This window comes from Terrapene carolina, unplaced genomic scaffold (assembly GCF_002925995.2).
Source record: "Terrapene carolina triunguis isolate 2854851 unplaced genomic scaffold, T_m_triunguis-2.0 Scaffold42, whole genome shotgun sequence".
Classification (NCBI taxonomy): domain Eukaryota; kingdom Metazoa; phylum Chordata; order Testudines; family Emydidae; genus Terrapene; species Terrapene triunguis.
In genome coordinates this window covers 41,785,551-41,811,903 of record NW_020664393.1, presented here as the reverse complement: position 1 = coordinate 41,811,903, position 26,353 = coordinate 41,785,551, and the positions used below count along the sequence as shown (strand labels likewise).

The following is a 26,353-nucleotide window of genomic DNA, read 5'->3' as shown; positions in this document are numbered from 1 at the left end:
TATACCTGCTTGCCTGCCAACTGTGTTACTTCACAGGTCCAACGGGGCTTGGACCCTGCCAAAGTTCTCTTCGTGGGCAATCAGTAAGAGCATGCAATGACACAGAAGCAGTTTCTCTAAAACAGAGTATGATTTATTTGCCCAAACTCTACGCAGAGCTTACAGAGGGGAATTAAAAACATCAAAGAGACCTATTCGCCTATTGTTTTACCTATGTTTGGCATTCCCTACAAGCCTCTAGGTTGACATGACTTTAGCCTTGGTGTTCCCTTTCTCTCTGGGCACAGTTACAGCTAATGTGGCTGCAGATCCTGGCTCCAAAGTCAGTCAGTCAGTCTGTGCGTCAGCTTCACTGCATGCTCACTGTGGCCCTGTCAGCGTCCAGCTGAGCTGACTGCTTCTCCCCTCCCATTCTGCCGGGGTACCTATTAATTCCATATGGTCTTCTGATCTCAGTCTGAGGAAGAGAAAAACATCCTAATCTGGATGGTACGAGCCAGGTAGGTTCTTCCCACAATCCTTGGCTCAGTGATTGCTGTCTTAGCTCCTTTGAAGCAGCTATCTGAGAGGCTTATCTGGGTCATTGTTCTACCCTTCCTGGGTTCCTTAACAACCCCCATGTTTAGCCTCTTTTGATTTGACTACATTCATTCAGTCAGGCAGCAATATAAAATTGAACAGGGAAACCAGCCATACATAATATTCCTAAAATGTAATTCAGACGTTTTCCCAGTTTGTCGCAAGAGGTGTAAAGTTAGCTGTTAAAACAAAACCTAAATCAAAAACCATCATTCAGAATGTCACTCTTTAGTGTTCTAGCCTTTCAGTGGCAATTTCTCTGACTTCCTTTAATATAATTCTCTGAATATAGTGCAGTATTTTACCTTTAACAAAAAGATATAATTATAATCTCAAAGAGAAGAAAATATTTTTTAATGTGCTAATGAAATTTTGTGTTGCTTTTCTCCAGATAGGAATGGTGCTTTCTGTGCATTTCAATATAAAAGTACAATTGGTACCCAAATAAACCCATGTAGCTATTACAAAGCAGGTCTTGGGTAATTTTGGCAGAGATTTTGCAACTAGCTGCATTTGCTTTTTTAAAAGCATCAGATTCTCTAGGTAATAGTGCAATTAGCACCTGTTACCAATGATACTGTACCTCAAATCTTGAGACACCTATCCTCTTACCTTTTGTCATAAAGTTATATAGTCGGAAGCACTCATGAAAACAAGAAATACATAACCAAAGCCCACGTGTTACCACCCTGGTGTCTTCAGTAATTTGTAGACCACAATATTTTCCTGTCTTTGTATGATCAGTGTCAAATGTCAAATAGTACAAATGTGTAGCATTACTTCGACTTTACAGTAGCTCCCAGCAATGTGATCTTCTGTTTCATAATCCATACAAACTCTGCTCTGGAAGAGAGCTGTTAAGGTTTTCTGGATGCTTCTAGTGGAGATTTTATACTTCAAAGTGGGAAAACAAAATATGTATGTGGATATAAATTATTCCCAGTACACACAACCCAAATCCAACCTATGGGTTTTTGCTCACTGCAGAAAGCATTACCTCATTTAATAGAAGTACTTTCATGAAAACACTTAGGGTAAAATTCTAGGGTAAAGTCTTTTTCTCATTGAAATCTCCTACCGACTTCAGTGGGCTACAATATCTACCCTTACTCTCCATTACATCCATATAAATTCAGAACACCATTGGTTTCATCTAATTTTTTAGCATCCATGTATCTGAGATCAGAATACAGGCCTTAGTTGTGTTACACTTCAGAGCTTCTAGGACCTGAGCACCCTCAGCTTCCACTGAAGTCAACTCTCGCTGAAGTTTGCTTCAGTGAGGGTTAAGAGTGCTCAATGCCTTGCAGGATCAGATCCTTAATCTGGAGATTATACATCTTAACAGCAGAGGGACCTTTCTTTAATTCATGTGATTTTTGTATGCAGAAAAACTGTCATCGCTCAAAGTGGTTCTCATTTAGGAGGCTGCATTATTTGAAGCACCATATAAAATACATAATTCAAAAAGCTGATATTACAGACATTTCAGTGTATTCTTACATCATTTTATGTCCGTCTCCTGTAGAAAGCATTAACATTAGCCAGAAAGATAGCACAATGCACAGTGTCTCCTTTATGTATCATACATTCAGGGAAGTGTGCAGAAAGTGGTGTAACAAAGTATAAAAATGAAATATGTGCCATCTGCATGTCCCTTTCTGAATGCTTCCGCTCTTATGAATCCCATATTGGGACCAACACTCACTTTGAAACTTATGTAATATATTTTCAGGGTTCTTGTCTAGATAGTCAAACATTCTAACACTGCAGTTTTGAATTTTACAGTACAATTGGATGATACAGATGTTAGTGCAGACCTGATATATTTTTCCAAACAGCAAAAGTTTTTTATGTATCATCCATTCTTTGCTAGTATTTTATGGTCATACATATTTGGAGGAATCTCAGTGTATTTGTAATACTTGAAGATTTAGGCAAGCGAACCTTTCTCATCATTTACTGATAATGTGCAGAGCCTTGATTCCTTCACTTTCTATTAAGAAAGCATACTGACAGCTAGTATGGTCCAGAAGAGATTGACATAAATTATGTTTTTCTAATCACTGGTTTGATACTTGTGGAGAAAAGTGTGTCATGTACACAGTACATTATCACTAGTGAATCTTAACTGTTGATGTTCACACACAGGCAAATTGCCATTAATGCTTCTTGATAATTGACACTGTTATTATAAGTACCACTTTTGATATGAACTAGTCAAAACTTTGCCCTAGGACTCTTGATTTTAATGTGTATTCATGTACATATCACATTGACATCCTGTGATTATTATAGACTGCTTTTGCTGCTGCTCATTTACTGATATTGACCTGTCTGTTTCAGAGGACAAGGCTCTTCTTCATAACAGTGGCAGGTAGTGCATGTTGATTTAAACATAGAATCATAGGACTGGAAGGGACCTTGACTAAGTATTATCTAGACCATCCCTGACAGGTGTTTGTCTAACCTGCTCTTAAAAATCTCCAGTGATGGAGATTCCACAACCTCCCTAGGCAACATGGGCTGTCTCAGGGCTGACTGATCAGTTATTATACTAAGAAAGGTTGTAATACAACTTCACCACCTCATTACAAGCAGCTCAAGATATTACATACAGGATTTGGCATTGGTGTGTGGCTATTTTTTTGCCAAGGACCACTGAAACAATTTTGAACATTTCCATCAACGTGAGCTCTAAATGTGTGAAAAAGTATATATTTACAATTGAAAGTGAAATCCTGATACTATTAATAAAATAATATATTTTGTAATGCATCTTAAAACATCTTAGTCACCCAGTATCAGTTTGAAGTTACTTTGGAATACTAACTTCGGCAGTCTGATCCATCCATTCAGAATCAAAATGTTAAGTTGATTTGATGTTGATATGTGGGAAAAATACCTTGCAAATTGCTTGAGGCTACAGTGTCAGTAGAGAAATTCCTCTCAGATGGAGTTGGCACATAATCTGAAGGTGGTATTGAGAAGTTGAGTACTTTTGTATGCACAGTTGCATTGGTGTAATTTACACAAGACCAAGATATACTATAATTGTGCCTTCTTGGGCCACAACTGAGAGTGCCAAATTCAGGACAAACTGCTGAGAAATAGGGCAGATACACCCCGAGATTGGTGGTTAATCCCCCATAGGATATACCAAACCAGCAACAAAAGTAAACTCCTGTTTTACCACACTGGCTAACAAGAAGTCATAAAAGCCTAAAGTTTCCTTAGACATACCGGTCCTTGTATTACCACTGAAAACACTAGACTTAGAGATGAGTGGTTCTTTAAAACCAGTCTCTTCAAATAAACGGTTCTTCTGATCCCAAAGGACCAGCCACACACCCAGGTCAATATATAACTTAGATCTTACCCAAAAATCATGCTGATGCCAATCGTTAAGTATCTAAAATCTAAAGGTTTATTCATAGAATGAAAGAAAGAAAGAAAAGTGAAAGTTAAAATTGGTTAAAGGAATCAAATACATATAGTAATTGCAAAGTTCTTGGTTCAAGCTTGGTTCAAGAAGAATTTGGCATTCTCAGCTGTGTCCCACAAAGGCACGGTTACAGACCCCTACAGGAAGGGCCGACGAGAGGGGGGGGAAGCCGGTACAAATTACCGGGGCCTGGCGGTCCGGAAGGGGGCCCGGGGTCTGGCTTCCCCCCCCTCTCGTTGGCCCTGTTTAGCCGGTCCGCCCTTGCTGGGGGGCCCAAAAATTTTTTTTCACCGGGGCCCAAACCCGCTCTTGGCGGCACTGCCTACAGGTTTGGCCAGCAGCTAAGCAGGGGTTTACAGGATTTAAAGTTTGGATTTCGGCACGTAAAGTGGGAGTGAGGCACTTAAATCTCTGTGGATCTAGTCCTTAGTTGCTTTTGATAATTCTACCCTAGATGCTTTGTAACTGCACATTTCTAGTAGGCATTTCCGTTATTTTGTCAAGTGAACACACTAGTGCAGCACCATTAATGTGAACTTATTTCAGAATGTATCCCTCCTTGCTTCCTCAGTAAGTGTTCTTAATTTGAGTTCTCTTACTCTAGAGGCTTATTACTCATCAGAATGCTCTACGTTTAATGGTCTTTGGGTTGTTAAGATATTAAATATTTTTAACAGAAATAGGTACTGTACAAACTCCTTTGAAAAAAATGAATTATAGGTGATGGAAAGAACAAATATTGATTGCTACGTTGACTAGCTCTGTTTCCCTTCCCTATCCATCACTCTATTCAGATAGATTGTAACATTTACTCTCACATGAAATGCTTGGCCTACTATTGGATGCTCCTCAGAGCCATTCTGAATCTTTATACTCTCTTTTTTAGAGTCACATACCATTAGTCACTAGGGGTGAAATTCACTCCTGTGCAGAAGACAAGCATGAGAAGACAAATAAGTCCTTGAAGCTCTGCTTTTGCAGATTTAAGTTTCATAGATCTCATGCTGACCTTCTGCATAAGGATGAATTTCAGCTTGAAATAATTAAGCAAGGTGAGGAGTCTGATCAGAGAGTTGAAGGCGTCTATCTGTGCCTATATATCAGATACAACACAAGAGAGTATTAGCAAAAATAGACTTTTTAAGTGTGCCCCTGTGTGGCAGGTATTCTAACATGGACCTCAAAAGGATAGAGATTTAAAGTTTATGCAGCTACTTGATGCTGAATCAAATGCACTGTAGCATATTGCTGAATGACATAGTTACCTTTGATTTTCTTTTCTTTTGTTATTTTACATTGCAACCTTTGTTCTAGACTTGCAACACGTAGTGTGTGGGTGGACTGCTGTGCCCAGACAGAGCCCCATTGAAGTCATGGGGCAAGGGCAGTACTGGGGCTCTTCTAGTTATTGAAATGCAATTTAATTTGGCTTCCTGGAGAGAAAGCAAGCTTTATAGGGCACCGTTACTGAAGACTCTTAAAAATGATTACCATGTGAATGCATTACTGTGTACAGAATGAAATTCTGATCCCATTGACATAGATGTCAAAACTCCCATTGATGTTGGCAGAGCCAGGATTTCACCCATAGTATTTAAGAATGCACAATTTCAGGGCTGAGCAATAGCTTTATTTTTCATCTGTTTATGTAATATGAGCCTGGTTCTGCAAGAGAATCCGAAGTGAGACAGCATGTTCTTGTGGTATTTGTGGTCTGACTGGAAGTAAGAAGAGTAGGAAATCTTGCAAGGAAGCCTTTTGCTTCTTGAACATCGAAAAGATTTAGATAGCTTGGCTAAACTTCAGCTAAAAATCCAAACCTTTGGGGGCTTATTCAGAATTAGACTAAATGTCCAAAACGTTGAGGTTGCTCATTCACAGAAGTGCAAGGGTTGGAGAAGGATCAGTCATTTAGTATCTGGTCTATTGACATGAATTGGTATTTTACTTGCAGGATCAAGGTCTTAATTTGTATTTATAGGAAGTAACATCTTTTTCATGTATTCAGTTATAATAAGTTTGCAAACTGGGTAGGATCCATTTAGGGGTCATATGTATTTGACATAATGGAGGGAGGTATTACTAGACGTGGAGAGATTTGTGGACAAAAATAGGACAAAAAAGAGAAGACAGATGTAGATGAGGGACAGAAGAGACACAGAGAGTAGTAAGGGTTGTATAAAAAGGAGGGGGAAAGGAAAGATAGGTTGGCCAGGTGACAAACTAGCTGACTTGGGAATTTGAGGCCAACCAATCAGGAGAGGACAAAAAGGAGGAAAACCTGACTGCTAAGATAAGTAACATAATTCATATTTCAGTCTTGCCAGGGACATGGCTTGCCTTAAGGAGCATTCCCTGGCAGAGGGGCATAGATGGAGCTTAATATGGATTGCCCAATGGAAAAGTGGCAACCTTAATTGGATCCTTCTAATTCTCAAAACCTCTCCATTTTGTTCAAATGGGAATTCTGCCTAAGTAAACTATTGTAGTTAAGAGTTAGGAATGCAGAGAGATTTGAGTTCTTTAGATAAAACTGAAGCGATTCACCAACATTTTTATCTGATTTCCTAGGGAGAACTAATAGCACTATTGCAGCTGTTATGCTAGCACTTGACTGCACAGTCACTGAGATATATGACATGCTGTCATCTTCAGAGCAAGTGCAGTCACTACAACAGTGTGAATACATGTGTACCATTGCAAACAATTTTGCCGGTGGATACCTAGTGAATTATGTGCATGCTAGAGAGCTACAATTATACCAGCATAGACAAAATACTCTAAGGTAGATAAGGGTCCAGTGACTTGCCCAGGGTCACACAGGAAGTCTATGGCGGAGCTGGGAATAGAATCCCACTTGCCTGGTGCCCAGTTTTGTAGCTACACAACCTTCCACTACTAATTATATTGTTTTTCTCAGTACAAAATATACAAACAGCTTCTTGAAACTCTATTTCTGTTCTCTCTCCCACACTCTAAAACATTTGGGGAATGGAGAATGACTATGTTTAGTGGACTGATTGAAGCAGTTTGCAAAACAGAAAATATATCTTTTCCAATGAGGCAAAGTGAAGTTTGGAATAAACAACTGAAAATTTCAAACACGATCACTTTCCTATTAAAGGAACATTTAGTAGAATGATGCCATCACAACATGTACAGCTGTTCCTGTAAATAAGTAAATCCATAACCCAAATGAATCCATTCGGGATGTATTACTTCTGTGGTGGCACTGATACACATAGAGTATATTTGGCATGTAGGAACATTAACTTTACAATTCAAGTGAAATATCAAATGTTTAAAAATCAACTACTTTTAATGATTAGCCCAATCAAAGAAGAAATGGAAATTATATACTAACACCCTCAGCTCCGTGTAAATGTATTAAAGAAGCAAACAATAATTTCATCTTTACCATGTTACATTTTAGTAGTTGGGTGCTTGAACAATGTCTCTTTGTATACAAAATTCTTTTAGGCCCACACATACCTATTCAGAAAATATCTTGCTAGAAGTCCCTCTAGAAATCATTGCTGAACAGTAAAAAATATCATCTCTCCTTCAATCGATCATACATATCCATATTGTTTAAATCCTGTCCTTTTTCCCCACCGCAAGCTGCATCCTACACATCATGGACAGCAATTTGGAAAAAGAGACATACAAGTCACCAGTCCACTGAGTTTCCTTAGCACAGAATGGGTAAGAAGATCTTTTTTTTTTTTTAGATCGTGCTACATTGCATCTTTGTAAAATACCTTGTAGAGACAACTGAAGGATTGATATTGAGTTTTGTTATGCGGTAAATATTTTGAGATGATTGTTTTTAATGTAAAAAATCTGGCTTTAAATTTATTGTTAATTACATCTGGCTGCAGTCCTTAATAGAACAAAGTCCCAATTTACTTCATTTGTGCTCAGTTAAGAACCAAAAAATTTAATCTCTGGTATTTTACAAAATGTTTCATTAGTCTGAAATAGTGTTAATGAGAACACCTTTAGGGCTCAGTTGTACTTTGCAATATATGGATTTCTGTTTTGTAAGACCAAGCATCTGTGGTAGATGGTTGTATCAGACACTCATAGCTGCCTGGTTATGTGGTAGAAGGCTGGGCAGACCCTTAGACTCTGATCACACAATTGATGCTTTGCCTAATCCACTGAATTAAGATAATTTGGAATAAATTACTCTTATTCTGGATGAATCATGGGTTTAATCATGAATAACTCACCCTGTAGGGAGGGATAGCTCAGTGGGGGAGGGATAGCTCAGTGGTTTGATCATTGGCCTGTTAAACCCAGTTCAATCCTTGAGGGGGCCACTTAGGGATCTGGGGCAAAATCAGTACTTGGTCCTGCTAGTGAAGGCAGGGGGCTGGACTCGATGACCTTTCAGGGTTCCTTCCAGTTCTATGAGATAGGTATACAAGCCTTGAGACTCCTTTGAAAATCCAAGCCGTAGTGCCGTAAATGTATACAGCTCTTTATACACATTGGTTCCCTGCCCCATGAATTTGCAATCTTAAAAAGATGCCCAAATATAAGGCATGGCACAGGTCTGCAGTTCAGAAGAAAAGAGGAGATATCTGTTGAAAAGCTGATGTTTTAAGGAGGGATTGAAAGAAGTGTAAACGAGTAGTTTGTAGATGAGGACAGGGAGAAAGTCTGAAGCATAGGAGTGGCAGAACGCGGAATATTTTTATCTGCTTTTTGGGGGCAAAAAATTACTTTTTGAGGAAACAGAAACTTGTCCACATTTTTCAGGTTTTCATCAAAGCCCCCAAATCCTCAAACCATTTTTTTTGCTTTTGAAAACTTTTTAACCAAAATATGAAAAATTCCACATAAATAAATAAATCTACCTTATTATATCAGCTGTAGTGAAAGTAAATTAAAAAAGCAAATGGGAGCAGTGGGTTGACAGAATTAGGGATGTTCATAGGGAAGAGGAGACAGTAAGACTAAAATGAGAGCAGAGGTGCAGGTGGGGGACGAATGAAAGTAGTGCCTACGGTGTAGACAGTAAAAACCAACTTGGGTGTGGCTGTACCCTTTCTCTTTTATGTACAATTTGCCTTTTAACTTCAGCAAAACAGTACAGGTGAGAATGAATTTGGGGCCTGAGTCAGCAGTTCTTAACGAGGGGCAAAACTGCCTTTGTTTTGATGGGAATTTTGCCTGAGTAAGATATACAGGACAAGGCAATCTGTGATGTCATCCTTCTCACGAACCATGCCTGGTTCATCCTGCCTAATGGTTGGAGCAGGACGCAAGCCAAGGATAGGAGCAAGACTCACCAGAACAGGAAGACTGGGGCAGGACAGGAATACAGCTGAAGCAAGGCTGGAACAAGGCAGGCACAGAAGCAATCACAGCTGCAGGCATAAGTATCGAGCAGCCACTGGGCTTAAGCACAGGCCTGGTGACACCAACCAGCCAGTCAGGGAGTCTCGCGGATCAGGATGTTCTGCTGCAGGTCAGTTAACTGGTCCAAGGTCCATCTGCAGGCCCAAAGTCCTGACAATCCTACCCTTCCTTTGTTGGCACAATTCAACATGATCATTAACTTCTTGCTGACAAGAGGCTGAGGCCTGGACATTCGGGATGTTTTAAGTCAGTACTGAGATGTCTTGGATAGAGTTATATTTTAGGGAGTTTGCAGTACCTGCCCACCCTGTGTCATACTTTCAACAATACTATTAGTGCTTCACTTTCAGCAACAAGTTCACTCAAATATAAGAAGAGGAAAAAATATTGTCTACTCAGGGCAGGTCTACACTACCGGTTAAGTCGATCTAACTTACCTCACTCACAGGTGTGAAAAACCCTCCCGCCCGAGCAACACAAGATCTGTGCTGTCCACACTGGTGCTACGTAGGTGGGAGACATAGCTGACATAGCTTATGCTTCTAGCTGAGATGGAGTAATTATGGCAATGGAAGAGCGCTCTCTCATTGTCATAGCGTGGCTTCACCAGTTGCGCTACAGCAATGCAGCTGCATCAGTGCAGCTGTGCCGATGTAGAGCTGTGGTGTAGTCTTGCCCTCCGACTAGTATTTCTACCCCCCTTGGACAATGACAATCATTTGACACAATTCATTGCCTTGGTTTCATTAGCAGACTCTAGATTGTGGGGCCTGAGTGGTGGAAAGTCCAAAAGGAGCAGGATAGAGTAGCGCAAAGCACCCATGGCCCCACTCCAAGCTGGTCAACCCACAGAGTGGGTAGAGCTGGACAGGACCAGGAGGGAGTTGGGAACTGGGAGGTGCACTAATTAGGTGCTGTTCTGCCCCAGCCCTAGATGTTATTTAAAGCTGCCCTCCCCCAGTAAAATTCCTAGTGCAGTGAAATTGCTGTCTGCCCTCCCCCAGGGATGACTCCTCTTCTGCTGCAGATGTCTCCACAGGTGGAGGAAGAATACACTTTGCACTTCCTGGGGCTGAGGGATGATTTTGGCCCAATACTTACAGCAAACGTTCAAATCCCAAATAAAGGATAGCGCTAGTTAGCTAGAGTTTCCTGTGCCTCATACGTCTAGTGAGATTACTTTTAACTTATAAATGTAACAGTTCACATAGTATTTCCTGTCAAATGGAAAACTGAAAAGATGTTACATGAGACCATTGTTGGGAATGCCTGGCATGGCCAGTGCCTAGCATTGTTGTTACAGCGACCTAACCCCCTCTTTTCCACACATGCACATGTGCACTTACCAAAGCCAGTGTTGGGCTTCACATAGAGAGTGGGGAGTTGGATCCAGTTGGAGCTGGCTGCTTAAAAAATGGGGTCCTTTCCCATTTTTAAAAAAATTACCATTGCATTTTTAATAATATCACCAATAATCAATAGAAAAGTAATCCTTGAAAAATAAACTCAAAAATTTTCCTCAGCTGGGTATCAAACCGCTCAACCTCCCTCAGAAGAAGTGCTCCTCCCTACTGGGAGAATCATGCTGGTATCTCTAATGCTGATCCTCCAGGGACCCTAGAATTGAAGCACAGGAAACATCATGATATTAGTTCTGATGGGAGTTGAATATGTGTGGAAGCTGTGGCACATTAGGTAACCATTGTGAAATGACTGGCAGTGAGAATATCACAGCAGGCCATGTTGGGAGATCAGTGCTCAGGTGCATGCAGGTCTGGTACTGACTTCACTGAAAAGAGAAGCAATTATGGTGAACTCCCTCTGGCACCCAACCATCTAGACATGTTTAGAAACTAAAGTGCAAATGACTGATGCATGCTGACGTAAAATTAAATTAAAGTTCCTCATTAACATCATCCCGGAGGACTGATCCCTCGACATGACAGATATAAGCAGAGATTTATTTCTGTTCTCTGTGCTTGACTTGATAATTATGTCTCCTTAAGAGATAGTAGGTGTAGCTTTTAGAATAGGAAAATAAGAAAAATTATTTCATGGAAAATTATGAGAGAGCACTCCTAGAACATTGTGTGACTTACCCTGGGAGAGGACAGGTGGAACTACAGCACTACATTGTAGGAGTGTAATGCAGTTTTCTCACAGGCAAACTTCCAGTTAAAGTTAATTTTGAAACTCTCACTGCTATAGCACTAAGTATCAGAGGGGTAGCCATGTTAGTCTGTAGCCACAAAAACAATGAGGAGTCCGGTGGCACCTTACTCCTTGTTCTTTTTGCTATAGCACTGTTAGCAGAATGAAGGCCAGTTCAAAGCCCTCGGGGCTCCTGCTTGCAGCACAATACAATATTATATATATAAGTCTCCTCACTGCAACTGAAACAAGAGGCTTTGGATTATCTAGTGCAGAAGTTTTCAAACTTTTTTTGCTGGGAACTCTTTGGAAAGTATTTCAGGCTGTGATGACCTCTGCCTCCCAAATAGTGATGACTCCCCCCATATCATGATACCCTTATTTCTGTTCTGCTGCTAGTGGTGAAGCTGCCTTCAGAGCTGGGCACCTGGCCAGCAGCCACCACTCTCATGACTCCCCTACAATAGTCTTTTGACATCCTTTTGGGTCGGGACTCCCCATTTGAGAAACGCTGATCTAATGGGTGCAAAAATAATACTTCACACTTATAGAGCATCTTACAGTGAAGGATCTCAGTGCCTGATGAACACTGAGTTAAACAACACAATCCCACTGTTTATCCCCATTTTACAAGAAGAAAAGTGAATCACAGAAGTAAGTGACTTGCCCAAGGTCACACAGCAAGTCTTTGGCAGAGACAGGAGAAGAGCCCTATTGCTTTTTTATATATCCTGCGCTTAGCCATAAACCTATCTTTACCCTTTGAGTGCATTGCTTGCTTCAACCCATGTCGACAAGTCTGAAACAACAGCTACAGTTGTATGAAATGCACTAGCAAAATCTAATTTAAATATTTTATTGTTGAAAGGAACTATTTCACCTGCACGTCAAATAACAGATTGCAATTCTAGAACACCTTTTATCCAACTATTTTCTAGTTCTTTAGAGACATTAATTTTCACAACACTTTTGTACTGAGGTAAGTTTTATTATATCCCTCTTATTATTAATTACATCCTTCTGGCACCAAAGCTGGTGCACAGAGCTGAAAGGAATGTTTTCCATCCCTCCCTGTCATTGGCTGCTGCTTCTTTCTGCTCTATGCTGTTGAGATTGACTGACTGTTCTGCCCTCCCTGCTAAGGGTTCTTCCTAAGGTTTCTCTTGAGCACCCTTGTTTCCTCACACAGTTGATTTCCATTTGACAGCTTCATGAGTGAGTCTGTATGTTGGCATCTGGAGTACATGCCCCAAACCTGTCCAACACTTCCTTCTATTCCTGTGGAGATGAGCTGCTGGTTTGTAATTTCTTGAATCTCTTCATTGGCAATAGTGTCTCCATTCAATGCCCAGAATCTTTTGTAGGCACTTGTTTACAAAAGCATCTAGTTTCTATCTAACATTTAAATAGATTTCCAGCTCTCACAGCCGTATGTTAGCACTGAGATTACGTTTGAGTTACAAAATCTCAGTTTTGTTTTGGTACTGAGTATATCTTTGATTTCCATATATTGCTGAATTTAGTGAATGTTGTGGATACCTTTCCTATCCTTGATGTCACTGCTTTCTTGAGGTCTCTGTTGGCTAGTATGGTGCTTCCTAGGTAAACCAACTGTTCTACTTTCTTGAAGTTTTTGCCTTCTAATATGACATCACTGCCTGATGTTTGTGTTTGCTTTGGTGTAACTGATGTGAGCCCTGCTTGGCCTGCTATTTTCGCCAAGGTGATTTATAGATACCCATTAATGGCTATTAGCCAGGATGGGTAAGGAATGGTGTCCCTAGCCTCTGTTTGTCAGAGGGTGGTGATGGACGGCAGGAGAGAGATGACTCAATCATTACCTGTTAGGTTCACTCCCTCTGGGACACCTGGCATTGGCCACTGTCGGTAGACAGGATACTGGGCTGGATGAACCTTTGGTCTGACCCTGTACGGCCATTCTTATGTTCTTAATATTGTTGTAGATTTCTTCTCTCTCACTTTACCCAGTAAAAGCTAACTATCTGGAAGATGAGACATAAGTATTTGCATCTGTAATAATAGGTGAGCTTAGTATTTTGTCTACAAAAGGTACAAGGTTGATTCTGAGGTATGCCTTCGACTAAAATAACTACTGCTTCCCCCCTATACTCTAGGCCAGTAGAACTGTCAGAGAAAGAAATTAGGTTGATTTGGCATGATTTGTTCTTGACAAATCTACATTGGCTATTACTTATTACCCTATTATCCTCTAGGTACTTACAAACTGATTGTTTACTAATCTGTTCCAATAGCTTTCAAGGTATTGAAGTTAGGCTGACTGGTCCTCTTTGTTCCCCTTTTTGAAGATAGGCACTATGTTTGCCCTTCTCCAGTCCTCTGAGATCTCAGCCATCCTCCGTGAGTTCTTAAAGATAATTGCTAATGGTTCTGAGATTGCTTCAGCTAGTCCCTTAAGTACCCTAGCATGAATTTCATCAGGTTGTGCCAACTTGAATACATCTAACTTATTTAAATTTACTTTAACCTGTTCTTTCCCTATTCTGGCTTGTGTTCCTTCCCCCTTTTTCTTAATATTAATTGTGTTACGTGTTTGGTCACAGTTAACCTTTCTAGTGAAGACTGAAGCAAAATAAGCATTAAACACCTCCTCCCTTTTTTCCCTGCCTGTTCTTCTGAACAAGCTATACTCCTTTATACCAATATCCTAATCATGAGATTTATACCACCAAATCCCAGTGATATCATTTGTCATAATTTAACTTGCATACTATCATAACGAGCACTATGCCATCTGAGTGTACATTGTCACTTCTTGTTTATTCCCCATACACCTTGCATTTATGTATAGACATAAAAATGATCAGATTCCCCTACTGTTTCCCTCTAGTTGCTTCCCATCCCTCCCCCAACATCTAACCCTCTGTTAAGGTCACATTTTTTTATACCTTCCAGTCAACTTTGTCACATGCCCCCTTGGAACATAGTTTAAAGCCCTCCTCACTAGGTTGGTGAGTCAGTGTCTGAAGATGCTTTTCCCCTTCTTTGTCAAGTGGACCCCATCTCTTCCCAGCAGTCCTCTTTCCTGAAACAGCATGCCATGGTTGAGGAAGCCAAAGCGCTCCCATCAACACTATCTGTGCATTCAACTCCAGGATGCGTCTGTCCCTGCCTGGGCCCTTACCCGCAACTGGGAGGATGGATGAGAATACCACCTATGCCCTGACTCCTTCACCTTTGCTCCCAGGGCCATACCTGACAGTATCATTAGTGCCCACAGTGATGAGCACTATGGGATGGTCATCTGAGGGATAGACGAGCCTCAGCAACCTTTCCATGATGTCGCAGATGCAGGCTTCAGGAAGGCAGCTCACATCTTGTAACAGATGTCAGATCAGCAGATGGATGCCTTTGTCTCCCTTAGAAGAGGGTTCCTGAACACCACCACCATATGTCTCTTCCTCTTGGGTGTAGTTACCTAAGCCTCTCATCCTTGGAGGGATGTCCAAGTTCCCTCTAAGCTGCGCAGCCATGCAGCAGGCTATCAAGGGCCACTCAGGTGGGGAGAGGTGCCTCTCCCCTGGTCCCAGCCCCAGAGCTGCTGCGGCTGGGGAGAGGCACATCTCCCCCGGCCTCAGGCTGCTGCAGTGAGGAGGGCGGGGCGGCGGGGAGGGTGGCCCTCTCTTCCCAGCGCAGCCCCAGCGCAGCTTACACCCCAAACCGCCTCATCCCCGGCCCCACCCCAGAGCCCGCACCACCACCCCTGCACCCCAACCCTCTTCCCCAGCCCTGAGATCCCTCCTGCACCATGAATCCCTCATCCCCAGCCCCACCCCAGAGCCCTCACTCCCAGCTGGAGACCTCACTCCCCACACCCCAATGCTCTGTCCCAGCCCTGAGCCCCCTCCAGCACCCCAACCCCCTCATCCCTAGCCCCACACCAAAGTGCACACCCCCAGCCAGAGCCCTCCCCCCCACCCCAATGCTATACCCCAGCCTTGAGACCCCTCCCACATTCCAAACCCCTCAGCCCCACCCCCACCACACATCACCTCTATATTGGTGCACATAACAAAATTCATGCTGCACATGGATGTAAAAAATTAGAGGGAACATTGGGGGGATGTGCCTCCTCTTCCTCAGCCTTTGAGGTCTTGTCCTCACTTGAGGACCAGGGTGAGTGGGTTCAGCACTGTCTACTGCCTGAGGGGGCCAGAAGCCAGTCTCCTCCCTGCAGAGCAGCCAATTCTCCTTCATCCTCTGGTCTCACTGCAGTCATCTGTAGCTGGCTAGCATCCTCTATCTTGGATGTCTCCATATACATCCGGTTGGTGCTTATGCTACTGGATGCTATGCAGATGTTCTGAGGGACTCCACTAACAGACACCTTTCACACTGGGTGGTTCCCTGTGCCTGGCTTTCATCAGCAGGGATATGAAGACTGAATTCCCACCAAGTTAGGACCAGGGTCTGGGTAGAAGCTTCCAGGGTCAGGATGGCTGTCTGGTCAGGACCTCTCACAGATGCAGGCAGAAGAAGAGCTAACTGTGGTGTGGACAGCATACCATTTTCTTCCCATTGCAGGTACTTCATTATACAATAACTCCCTGCTTTCCTTCGCTGGTGAACTCAGCTGGCTAACTCTCTTCATTTTACCAGCCACTGAGAGCCTGTGTGCTTTTTGTAACATGGCCCCCACCACAGCTGGAATAGTGACTCATCCTGTCTCACTCAGCTGCCTCTAATCGTTGCCCTATTCAAAAAGCCCTGAAATGCTCTCATATTAACCATGAGGAGTCCGGTGGCACCTTAAAGACTAACCGATTTATTTGGGCATAAGCTTTCGTGGGTAAAAAACCCACTTCTTCAGATGTATGGAGTGAAAATTACAGATGCAGGCATTATTACACTGACACATGAAGAGAAGGGAGTTACCTTACAAGTGGAGAACCAGTGTTGACAGGGCCAATTCAATCAGGTTGGATGTGGTCCACTCCCAATAATTAATGAGGAGGTGTCAATACCAAGAGAGGGAAAGTTGCTTTTGTAGTGTGCCAGCCACTCCCAGTCCCTATTCAAGCCCAAATTAATGGTGTTAAATTTACAAATGAATTTTAGTTCTGCAGTTTCTCTTTGAAGTCTGTTTTTGAAGTTTTTTTATTGAAGGATGGCTACTTTTAAGTCTGTTATAGAATGTCCAGGGAGATTGAAGTGAAATCCGACTGGCTTTGTCTCTTACTGTTCCTGGTGTCTGATTTGTGTCCATTTATTCTTTTACGTAGAGACTGTCCAGTTTGGCCAATGTACATGGCAGAGGGGCATTGCTGGCACATGATGACATATATCACATTAGTAGATGTGCAGGTGAATGAGCACCTGATGGTGTGGCTCATGTGGTTGGGTCCTCTGATGGTGTCGCTAGAGTAGATATGGGGACAGAGTTGGCAACAGGGTTTGTTACAGGGATGGGTTCCTGGGTTAGTGTTTCTATGGCGTGGTGTGTAGTTGCTGGTGAGTATTTGCTTCAGGTTGGGGGCTGTCTGTAAGCGAGGACTGGCCTGCCTCCCAACGTCTGAGAGTGAGGGATTTTCCAGGATAGGTTGTAGATCGTTGATGATATAAAGATCATATTAAAGATCCCTGAAAGGAAGCAGGCATTAACCCACCTAATTGCAGGGCAACTTAGCACTGACAGTTAGCAACAAAGCCTAGGTTTCAAACACAGCAAACCAGTAAACCAGCCCAGAGTCCTGTCAAATTCGATGACAAGTTCTCAGCACAGAAAAGTGCTCTGTTTTTGTCCCCCAACATTAATCAATAGCAATAAGACAGAAGTGCTCCAGAAATACTCACCAGCTGACTAACTCCCATATTTGTTAATTGTTACTTTCCCCATCAGGATAATAAATTAATCTCTGTGTTATCTTTCTCTCTCTCCTTAATTTCTTCAAATTGCATTGTTGTGAATTAAATTTACTCTGTGATTTCCTTCATGACTAAAGATTGTTAATATGAAATTCATTACTGTTGTTAATGTAACCATCTTTTCCAGCTATTTGCTAATGTAATCAATTTCAATAATAGCAGAATGGCAGTTCACTGCTCAGGGCCGGCTCCAGGCACCAGCTTAACAAGCAGGTGCTTGGGGCGGCCAAGGGAGAGGGGCGGCACCTGCGGCAATTCGGGGACGGCAGGTCCCTCGCTCCCTCTAGGAGTGAAGGACATGCCCCTGAACTGCCGCCGCCGATCGCGGCTTTTTTTTTTTTCCCCCCAATTTCCGCCCCCCCTCGCGATCGCGGCTTTTTTTTTTTTTTTTTCTTGGGGCGGCAGAAATGCTGGAGCCGGCCCTGTCACTGCTACTGTGTCAGGAAGTCTAACTATTTTAATAGCTAACATTTCTTCTTATGGGTTTTAATGTATATATCTAACATATCCGTACATATGAATGTATCTAATAACATATCTTTTATATTTGTTACGTTATTAGACATTGAGGTATTTCTGTCTCTTTCCTTTAATTAAATAAATTAAAACCAAGAAAGGAAATATTTGCTATTAAAATAGTTAGACTTGCTGACAGTGGCAGTGAACTGCCATTCTGCTAATTTTGAACTTGATTACTTTAACAAATAGCTGGAAAAGATTGTTACTTCAACTACAGTGGTCAATTTCATACTAACAATCTTCAGTCATGAAGGAAATCTAAAGGAACTAGTCACTGAGATTAAATTTAATTCATAACAATGCAATTTGAAGACATTCTAAAGGAGAGAGGGACATTTAATACAGAGATTCATTTATTATCCTCAGGCTCATGGGAAACAGAACATGTTAATTATGCATTACTGCGGGCAAAGAAAGGAAACCCTGGAAATCATTTACCATAAATTTCTTGTATAACTACTAAGCACTGTTATGTTGCAGCCTGGGTCCTTCCAGCAGAAATACTACATGGAAAAAAATATTCAGATTATGCTAAATGTTGATATTCTTCAAAGGCCTAAATCAGATAAAAAGGCACAATTAAAGCTAGGCAATTATTTCATTGTGAATAGAGCGGGACAGATAAATACAAAAAGTAATTGTTTAATGTTTTCTTGAATAAACATTGTGGGCCAAATTCTTTGCTGCCATAACTCCTGGGTTCCAATGGAGTTAGGCCAGCTGGATGTGTGGGCCATTGAATTCATTCTGCTATTATTTTTGGGCTCTGGAATCTAGACCCCAGTCAGCTGCAGGTTTTTGTATGTACTCTGATGAAATTCAGGCTATTTTCTCTTTCTCAGATTTGTAACCTATAGAATCCAGAGACGCTAGTAACAGAAATATTATGTAAGTGCGAACAATAGCCATTCTATCCATTTCCTTCAAACTTTCAGAGATCTGGAATGTCTGCTAGGAAAGTGCAGCAGTAAGGAAGTATAAATAAGTTAATTATGTTCACTTCCTAAAAGTGATGTCTTATTTTATGTATGCCCTGCTCACATTTCTTCACCCTTTTCCCCCTCTCCTTCCATGTCTTACCATTCTGTCCATCCCATTATTTTATTTCTGTATTATTTCTTGATTTTTACTCTTTTTCTTTCTATTACTCTGAAAAGCAACATCTCACTTCCTCTTGTTATTGCTTTTTTTTGTAGTCACCCCCATTATTTTGAATGAAAATAGAAAATAAAAGTTAGACAACATTTGATTTTCCTTTTACAGGATCAGTTTGAAGTATGAACCTTGATTCAGGAAAACACTCAAGCACCTACTTATCTTGAGGGACCTGTTTAAGTCTCATCAGTTTCAATTAAACTGAAGCACAAGTGCCTAAAGTTAAGCAGGTTATTATGTTCTTTCCTGGATGGAGATGCTTTCCTGATTTATGGTTTTAGATTTATGGTATCTAACATTTGTCCCATGTCTAGCCTTCCTATCTGGCACTTCACTTTTTTTTTGTTTGTTTTTTAGACAACTTTTGATTGACTAATTCAGCTGGAAAAAATGCAAAACAGAAAAATTTATTAAAACATTTATTGAAAAAACAGTAAAAAAAGTGTACAAAGTGAGTTACTTTCCATTTCCATGCTTTTTTACTTTCTTCCTTTTCTGGTTGAGGTGGGGTGGGGGTGGGGGTGGAGGGTGAGTAAAAAACCAAGGAGAGCAAGAGTGGGAGGGGAAACCTGCTGAAAATCTAGAAACCAACAATGGAAAACTGAAATCTTTCAGTTTCCAAAATCTAAACTGAAGCCACATTTTAACTCAAATAGAAATGAAAATATTCATTTTAAAATGTGTTTTGAAAAATAAATGAAGTGACGTTTTTCACTGTGCTTTGAAAATTCCCATGGAAAACCCATTTTTCAGTTGAAAAGGGGATTTTTCCAATGAAAAACATTGGGTTTCTGACCAGCTCTGTTTATCATGTATCTTCTAGTTCTGTTGCTAGTATAACTTAGCCTGATTTGCATGATCATGGTTGTATTCGCTACAAGTTCCTGTGTCTGTTTGCAAGTCTGAGTGAATCAACAGGAAGTGTGGCACAGCATACTGTCCTATGCAATATGTGACTACTTGAAACTTCCTGTATTAGCCTGAGGCTATACAACATAGGAAGAAATTCTATTTTGAGGTCAACACAATCTAATTTTTAACAAAATTAAAATATGTTGAATTCAAACAAGCGTCAATTTAATGCCATCCTCCAAAGAAGAAAACTGTGGTGAATGGACATCATGGAGTAGTTGGTGGATGATGCTGTCTAGTCTATAACGCAAACATCTTGCACAAACCTCTTAAATTTAATTTTTCAAATATAATTTTATCTTTCTATTAATTGTGATGGTTAATTCCATCATGTATTTAAGTTAAACAGGCCTTCACCAGTGTTTTAGTCCAATTTTGCACCAAAACAATGAAGATATACTGGTGATATACCAGTGGCAAATCAGGCCCAGGGAATCTGAGCTGGGCTATATTCAATATCAGAAGGATGCCATAGTATAATGCACTAGTCCTTATATTCCGACTTCTTGCTTGCATTCCTACTTTGGAAGTATGCACATAAATGATTGTGAGCTTACTTGTACAAAATGTTTTTTAATTTAAAAAAAAAATTCTATAAATGTTGGCTCTTTGTGTACTTGGTATTCTCTCTCTGCTTCGTTGAGCCTTTAAAAATTAATAGTTTGAAAACTAACTAATAACCCCTATTAAATATTAATGTTACCTCCATGTCTGATCATACAATATATCTGATATCAATGGTCAAATAATTGCATTACAAGTGGGAGGTAACAAGGGAAAGCATTAGCAACTGTGTCAGGTAGCAAGGGTGCTGCAGTACCTTCACTTCTTAACTAGAGGTGGAAGGGTAAAGAACAATCACTGATCCATAAAAAATCCATGTGTGTTTTAAAAGAGGTTTTGAAAGGCTGCCTGCAGCAGTTTTCAGTGAAGAGCCAGGTGCTCTAAAGACTGTGACGGATGGTGTCAGCTTTACAAAGCTCACTCAACAGCTAGCTAATATGATTGATGTCCCAGCTTGAGCGAAGGTGATCGCAAATACCATCATAAATATTTGCTCAGGAAAGTCCCTGGTGATAAGTCTTTCTGTAAGTTTCTATAAATCATTTTACACATTTATCCTTTCACTCCTTGAAATGTTATTCACGGAGATTGTGGAACAAAGAAGAGCTAAGGAAATGCAATCTGCATGCATGATAGTGCTCGTTCTGAAAAGTACCAGTGGTCTTTGGAGTGGAGACTACAGACCAGACTGCATTCTAGTCACCGGATCCTGAAAACAAATATGCGCATGCTTAACTTTATGCGCATGTGTCAGGGTTCCCTCCCCACTCTGAATGCTGGGGTACAGATGTGGGGACCCGCATGAAATACCCCCTAAGCTTATTTCTACCAGCATAGGTTAAAAACTTCCCCAAGGCACAAATTCCTTCCTTGCCTTTGGTATCGCTGCCATCACCAAGTGATTTAAACAAACATTCAGGGAGGGCCACTTGGAGCCCTACCTCCCCCAAAATATCCCCCCAAACCCCTACACCTGCTTTCCTGGGGAGGCTTGAGAATAATATCCTAACCAATTGGTTACAAAGTGAGCACAGATCAACCCCCCTGGGTCTTTAGGACACTGAAAAACAATCAGGTTCTTAAAAGAAGTTTATTTAAAAAAAAAAAGATAAAAGAATCACCTCTGTAAAATCAGGATGGAAGATAACTTTATAGGGTAACAAAAAGATTCAAAACACAGAGGATTCCCCTCTAGGCAAAACTTTAAAGTTACAAAAAAACCAGGAATAAATCTCCCTCTTAACCTAGGAAAAATTCACAAGCTAAAACAAAAGATAATCTAATGCATTTCCTTGCTATTACTTACTATTTCTGTAATATTAGATGTATCATTTCAGTAGGAGCTGGATTACTTGTTTGGTCTCTCTCTTTGTCTCAGAGAGAACAACACAGAGCACAAAGCAAAAACCTTCCCCCACAGATCTGAAAGTATCTTCTCCCCTTATTGGTCCTTTTGGTCAGGTGCCAACCAGGTTATTTGAGCTTCTTAACCCTTTACAGGTTAAGGAGGGATTTTATGCTACCCTTAGCTATATGTTCATGAGAACATGAGTAGTCCCAAAATCAACAGGATAGTTTGCAAGTGTCCCTGTTTGCAGGAGCAAGAACTAAGTATTCTATTATCAGCTGCCTAGCTGATAATTGCATCTCTGATTCATAAAGACCAAGGGCCAGATTGAAACACAGGCCCTCCCACTGGGGAAACGCAGAGCTGCCTTGTTGCAGGGCATGCTGCAAGAAGCATTGTGGCTCCTTGAAGCAAAATAACACCCAGAGCTCCCCATGAAAAGGAGTATCTAGCATTCACTCCCCTCTGCAGGAGCCTACAGGTCATGTGCCTTGTTCTTCCATGCATTGCCAGTCAGCCCTGCTCGCTGAGGCTGGGGCTCAGGCTCTCTCTTTCCCCCATCCCTTTGTATCCTGCATCTGGAAGCAATGAGTAATTCTAGAATGTATAGCACATTCACCTGAGTTTGTGAACAAAAGGGCCCAGTTCGACTTGTGAGGTCATATTGTTCATAAGCATTGAGGTGACTGCCATGTGTTCAGTGCTTTTACCTTATGAAGATCTTAAAACATTGCTCATTAGATCTGATGAAATATAAAATTGTTCTTGACTGTGTCTTGGAGAATAAGGCTCTTATCGTAAACTGCAAAACAAACTCCAGTGGGCTATGGCTGTGTAAATAATCTGATTGCTTTGTGTAGGTCATGTAGGAGGCAGTTTTCTGATAATGAAATCAACATCTACTTAAATTGTTTTAGCTGAAAATCTGTGTTTATCATTTTTAACATCCTGGCAGCTACAAGGCTAGTCTTGCTTTGAGTTATATTAGTGTTTTTCGTCTCTATGTCCTAAAATTGCTACTTGCTTACAGATGCAAATTACACAGGAGTATAACGAGTAGCATGTTGCTCAAATTTCTCTTTCGTTGTAAATGAGAAAACCACAGGGGAAAAAACTCATAGATTGCTGCTATTATGCTACAGCATAATTCAATTCAGTTTAGTCCCGTATTACTTTGTCTGAAAATTAGATTAACTGCTACAATCCTGAAGTCAGATTTTAGAGAGAACTTCCATGAATTCCTTCCATATTCTTCCATCAGGGGGATGGGCTTGCACCCTTTATCTACCCATGGAAGAATCAATGGAATCTGATCCATAGTTGTCCCCAGATCTGCTATGAGGTCCTGTTGAGGCTCCACACTAGAGGGGCTGTTTGCAGCTCCTCTCACCAACCTCTGCTGGCAAGACAGCTTTATTCCAGCTTCATTACAAGGGCTTCTTCTGCCAGCACTTGCCTCCCAGGACCTCCTATGAAGGGGGATTTCACTGATTGGAGGGGACTGTGGAAAGTCTTGTTCTGTCTTTTAGGTGGAATTCCCATTATGTGCTGAGGTGAAAATTGTACAGCCCCACCCTCTTGACCCCAGCCTGCACTCTTCCTTCCCAGACTTTTTGTGGTACCCCAAATGGGCAGGAAAGGATGAGAAGGAGGTGGGGCCATGGCTCACTCTGACACCTTCCCATATACCTAGACAATTGACCTCTGGGACTGGATGGCCATGATGTGGAGGTGAGGGAGGAAGTATACTGTAACCTCTATTTGCCTGAGACTCTCCTGGAGGCAGAATTCATCCCTAAACTCATCCATGGTTGGCATTGGCTCCATGCCAACTTTTACTCTAGGAAGTGTGCCATTTGCACATACTAGTGGTGTGGCAAAAACAATGAAGCAAGTTTGGGTTTTCTTCTATTTCTCAAATTATTTTCACGGGTAAACCACTTGGGTGCGTTGATTTTAGTTAGGATGTAATTGTTTTAAGAGAAAGCCGTGATAAATGATTGTGGTTCCATTAAGCTGCCAGCTCTATTCCTACGTCGTTTGCTACAGTTAAAGGTCTCTTGTTTCTAAAACAACTGTTTCAATTTATGGTCCATTCATAAGTAAAAGGCTTTTTGGCCACAGCCTGTGTTCAGGCTGGTGTAAATCTGCTGAACGCAGTGGAGTTACACAGTGGCACATGCAGACTAGTGGAGTGCTGATGCAGGAGAATTATGGAACATCAAACTGTGGGCCAAACTCACCGCTGAGATACCCACAATGCAACTGTACCGATTCAATATGGTGGCACTAGGTGTGAGCCAGGACAAAATTTTGTCATTTATGAAAATAATTTTTCAGATTCGATTAGAAAATACATGTATTGCTAGGACACAAAACCCATCCATCAGTAAAGCTAGTGTAATGAGCATAAGGCATGAGGATGTATATTGGATCATTCATAAGAATTAAACAGACTCTTTCTTCTTTGGTAAAAATAATCTTCATCAAGATTAAAAGCTGCATTCATTATGTATCTTGTAGGTCCCCTCTGGAGAATCCGGAACCAGACCTTTGACCGTCACATTTGTTCCATCTATCGGACGACTTCCAACTCACTTTCAGGTTGTAGATGTCTGTAAACTCCTGGTCAGAACTTCAGAGGAGCCAAACAATGAAAGCAGTCAAGAAATTATAAATAGGGTAGGATTTTATATTGACATAGTTTTACATTTACTTGAAAGGTATGGTAAAGTCTTCCTGACCATCACTGAACTAGCTTATGTTCCTCCTTAACCTTTTCCCTGTTGGAGTTTGATTGCAAATTCCAGGACCATCAGAGAAGCAGCCATGCAATATACATAGAAACATGGGAGTTGCTATAATGGAGCAGACTGATGGTCTGCCTAATAAGGTATTTTGCCTTTGGCAGAGTTTGTACCTGAAGTAAACCACTCTCCATCTCCATAATGTGTTCTACCAATTATGTAATGATATATCATGATGATGTGATGAGGGTGGAAAGGGGACATGAATAGGTACATTCGAATTATCATAGTGGAATACACCAATAGTAAGTCACAGAATCCTGACTTCAGCAATGGCCACCATTGGATGCTCCATATGAAGATGCCAGTTCCCATAATTATTCTAATTCTGCAAAAATACTGCAGTAAAATGTATGTTTCTTCTGTTTTGAAACTTCCTATGAGTTTGAGATGGGTGCTCTACACTTGAAATGGGGAGTACCACAGGAAGCAGGTATCCTTTGCTAATTGGGACAGTCTTTGAAGTGCAACTGCTGAACAGCATAGAGGACATGTCTTACTGACTTCAGCTGGTGATCATCTTATCTCCTGCAGACCAATATCCTGTGTAACTTTTGAATTTAGCTAGTATAACTACAACTGTTCCTCTTGATCATATATAAATAATTTTAAAAAATGCTGCTAAACCATTTGCCTCAGTGATTTCCCATGCTAGTGAATTCCCTAGGCTCACATTACGCTGCATAGGGAAATATTTCCTTTGCTTTTCATTTATTCTTGTGTTATTTGAAAGCATAAATATGATCCTCTGATTAATTTCTACACTCCTTTTGGTCTTGGCCCTTCAAGTCCTTGTATGCTACGTAGCTGGCACTCCAGTTTAAGTAAACATAAGCTACACGTGAGGGCAGGTAGTGCGCAGCACTAGGAATAGTTCCTGAACTGAATGGAAGGCTCAAGCACTTTGAACATCCTCTCCCCAGGGCACAGCATTAAAAAAACGGCAGAGAATGGGCATGTCTGAGGAGGTTGAGTTTAAATGTAATTCTCATGTTGCAAATACACCTCTACCCCTATATAACGCTGTCCTCGGGAGCCAAAAAATCTTACCGCGTTATAGGTGAAACCGTGTTATATCGAACTTGCTTTGATCCACCAGAGTGCGCAGCCCCGCCCCCCCAGAGCGCTGCTTTACCACGTTGTATCCGAATTCTTGTTATATTGGGTCACGTTATATTGGGATAGAGGTGTAGTCACTTAGTTTCTTGCTCTTTCCTTTGACCGTGTAGCTGCTACTAGCAGCAGGAGTGCCAGAAACTCCCTAGAAGTGTGTGTGTGGGGCACCGGCACCCGAACCATGCCCCCATACATGCTCCGCCCCTTCTCCCGACGCCCCAACATCACCTCACCTTGCTCCTCCCCTTTCTCCCAAGGTCCTTGCTCTGCCTCTTCCCCTGAGGCTCCCACTTTTAAAAGTGATGGGACTATGGCCCCATGACCTCTCCATCCCCCACAGGGCCGGCTCCAGGCACCAAGCACCCAAGCTGGTGCTTGGAGCGGCACCTGGAGGGGGGTGGCGCGGCGCTCCGGCCCCCGGGGAGAGCGGGGCCACAGCCGGGCTCGCCGCCCTCCCCCCGGCGCTCTGGCCGCCCTCCCCCC

General features: G+C 41.6%; 1 protein-coding gene across 1 annotated transcript in view; it reads left to right on the top strand.

The window, feature by feature from the left end:
• The window catches only part of MLIP (muscular LMNA interacting protein), a 174,968-nt gene that overhangs the window by 33,231 nt on the left and 115,384 nt on the right, over window positions 1-26,353 (top strand). Inside the window, exons 2-3 of the mRNA XM_024220440.1 lie at window positions 7,646-7,729; window positions 24,471-24,629. Of these exons, the coding sequence (XP_024076208.1) occupies window positions 7,646-7,729; window positions 24,471-24,629 (243 nt within the window). The remainder of the gene's footprint in view (window positions 1-7,645; window positions 7,730-24,470; window positions 24,630-26,353) is intronic.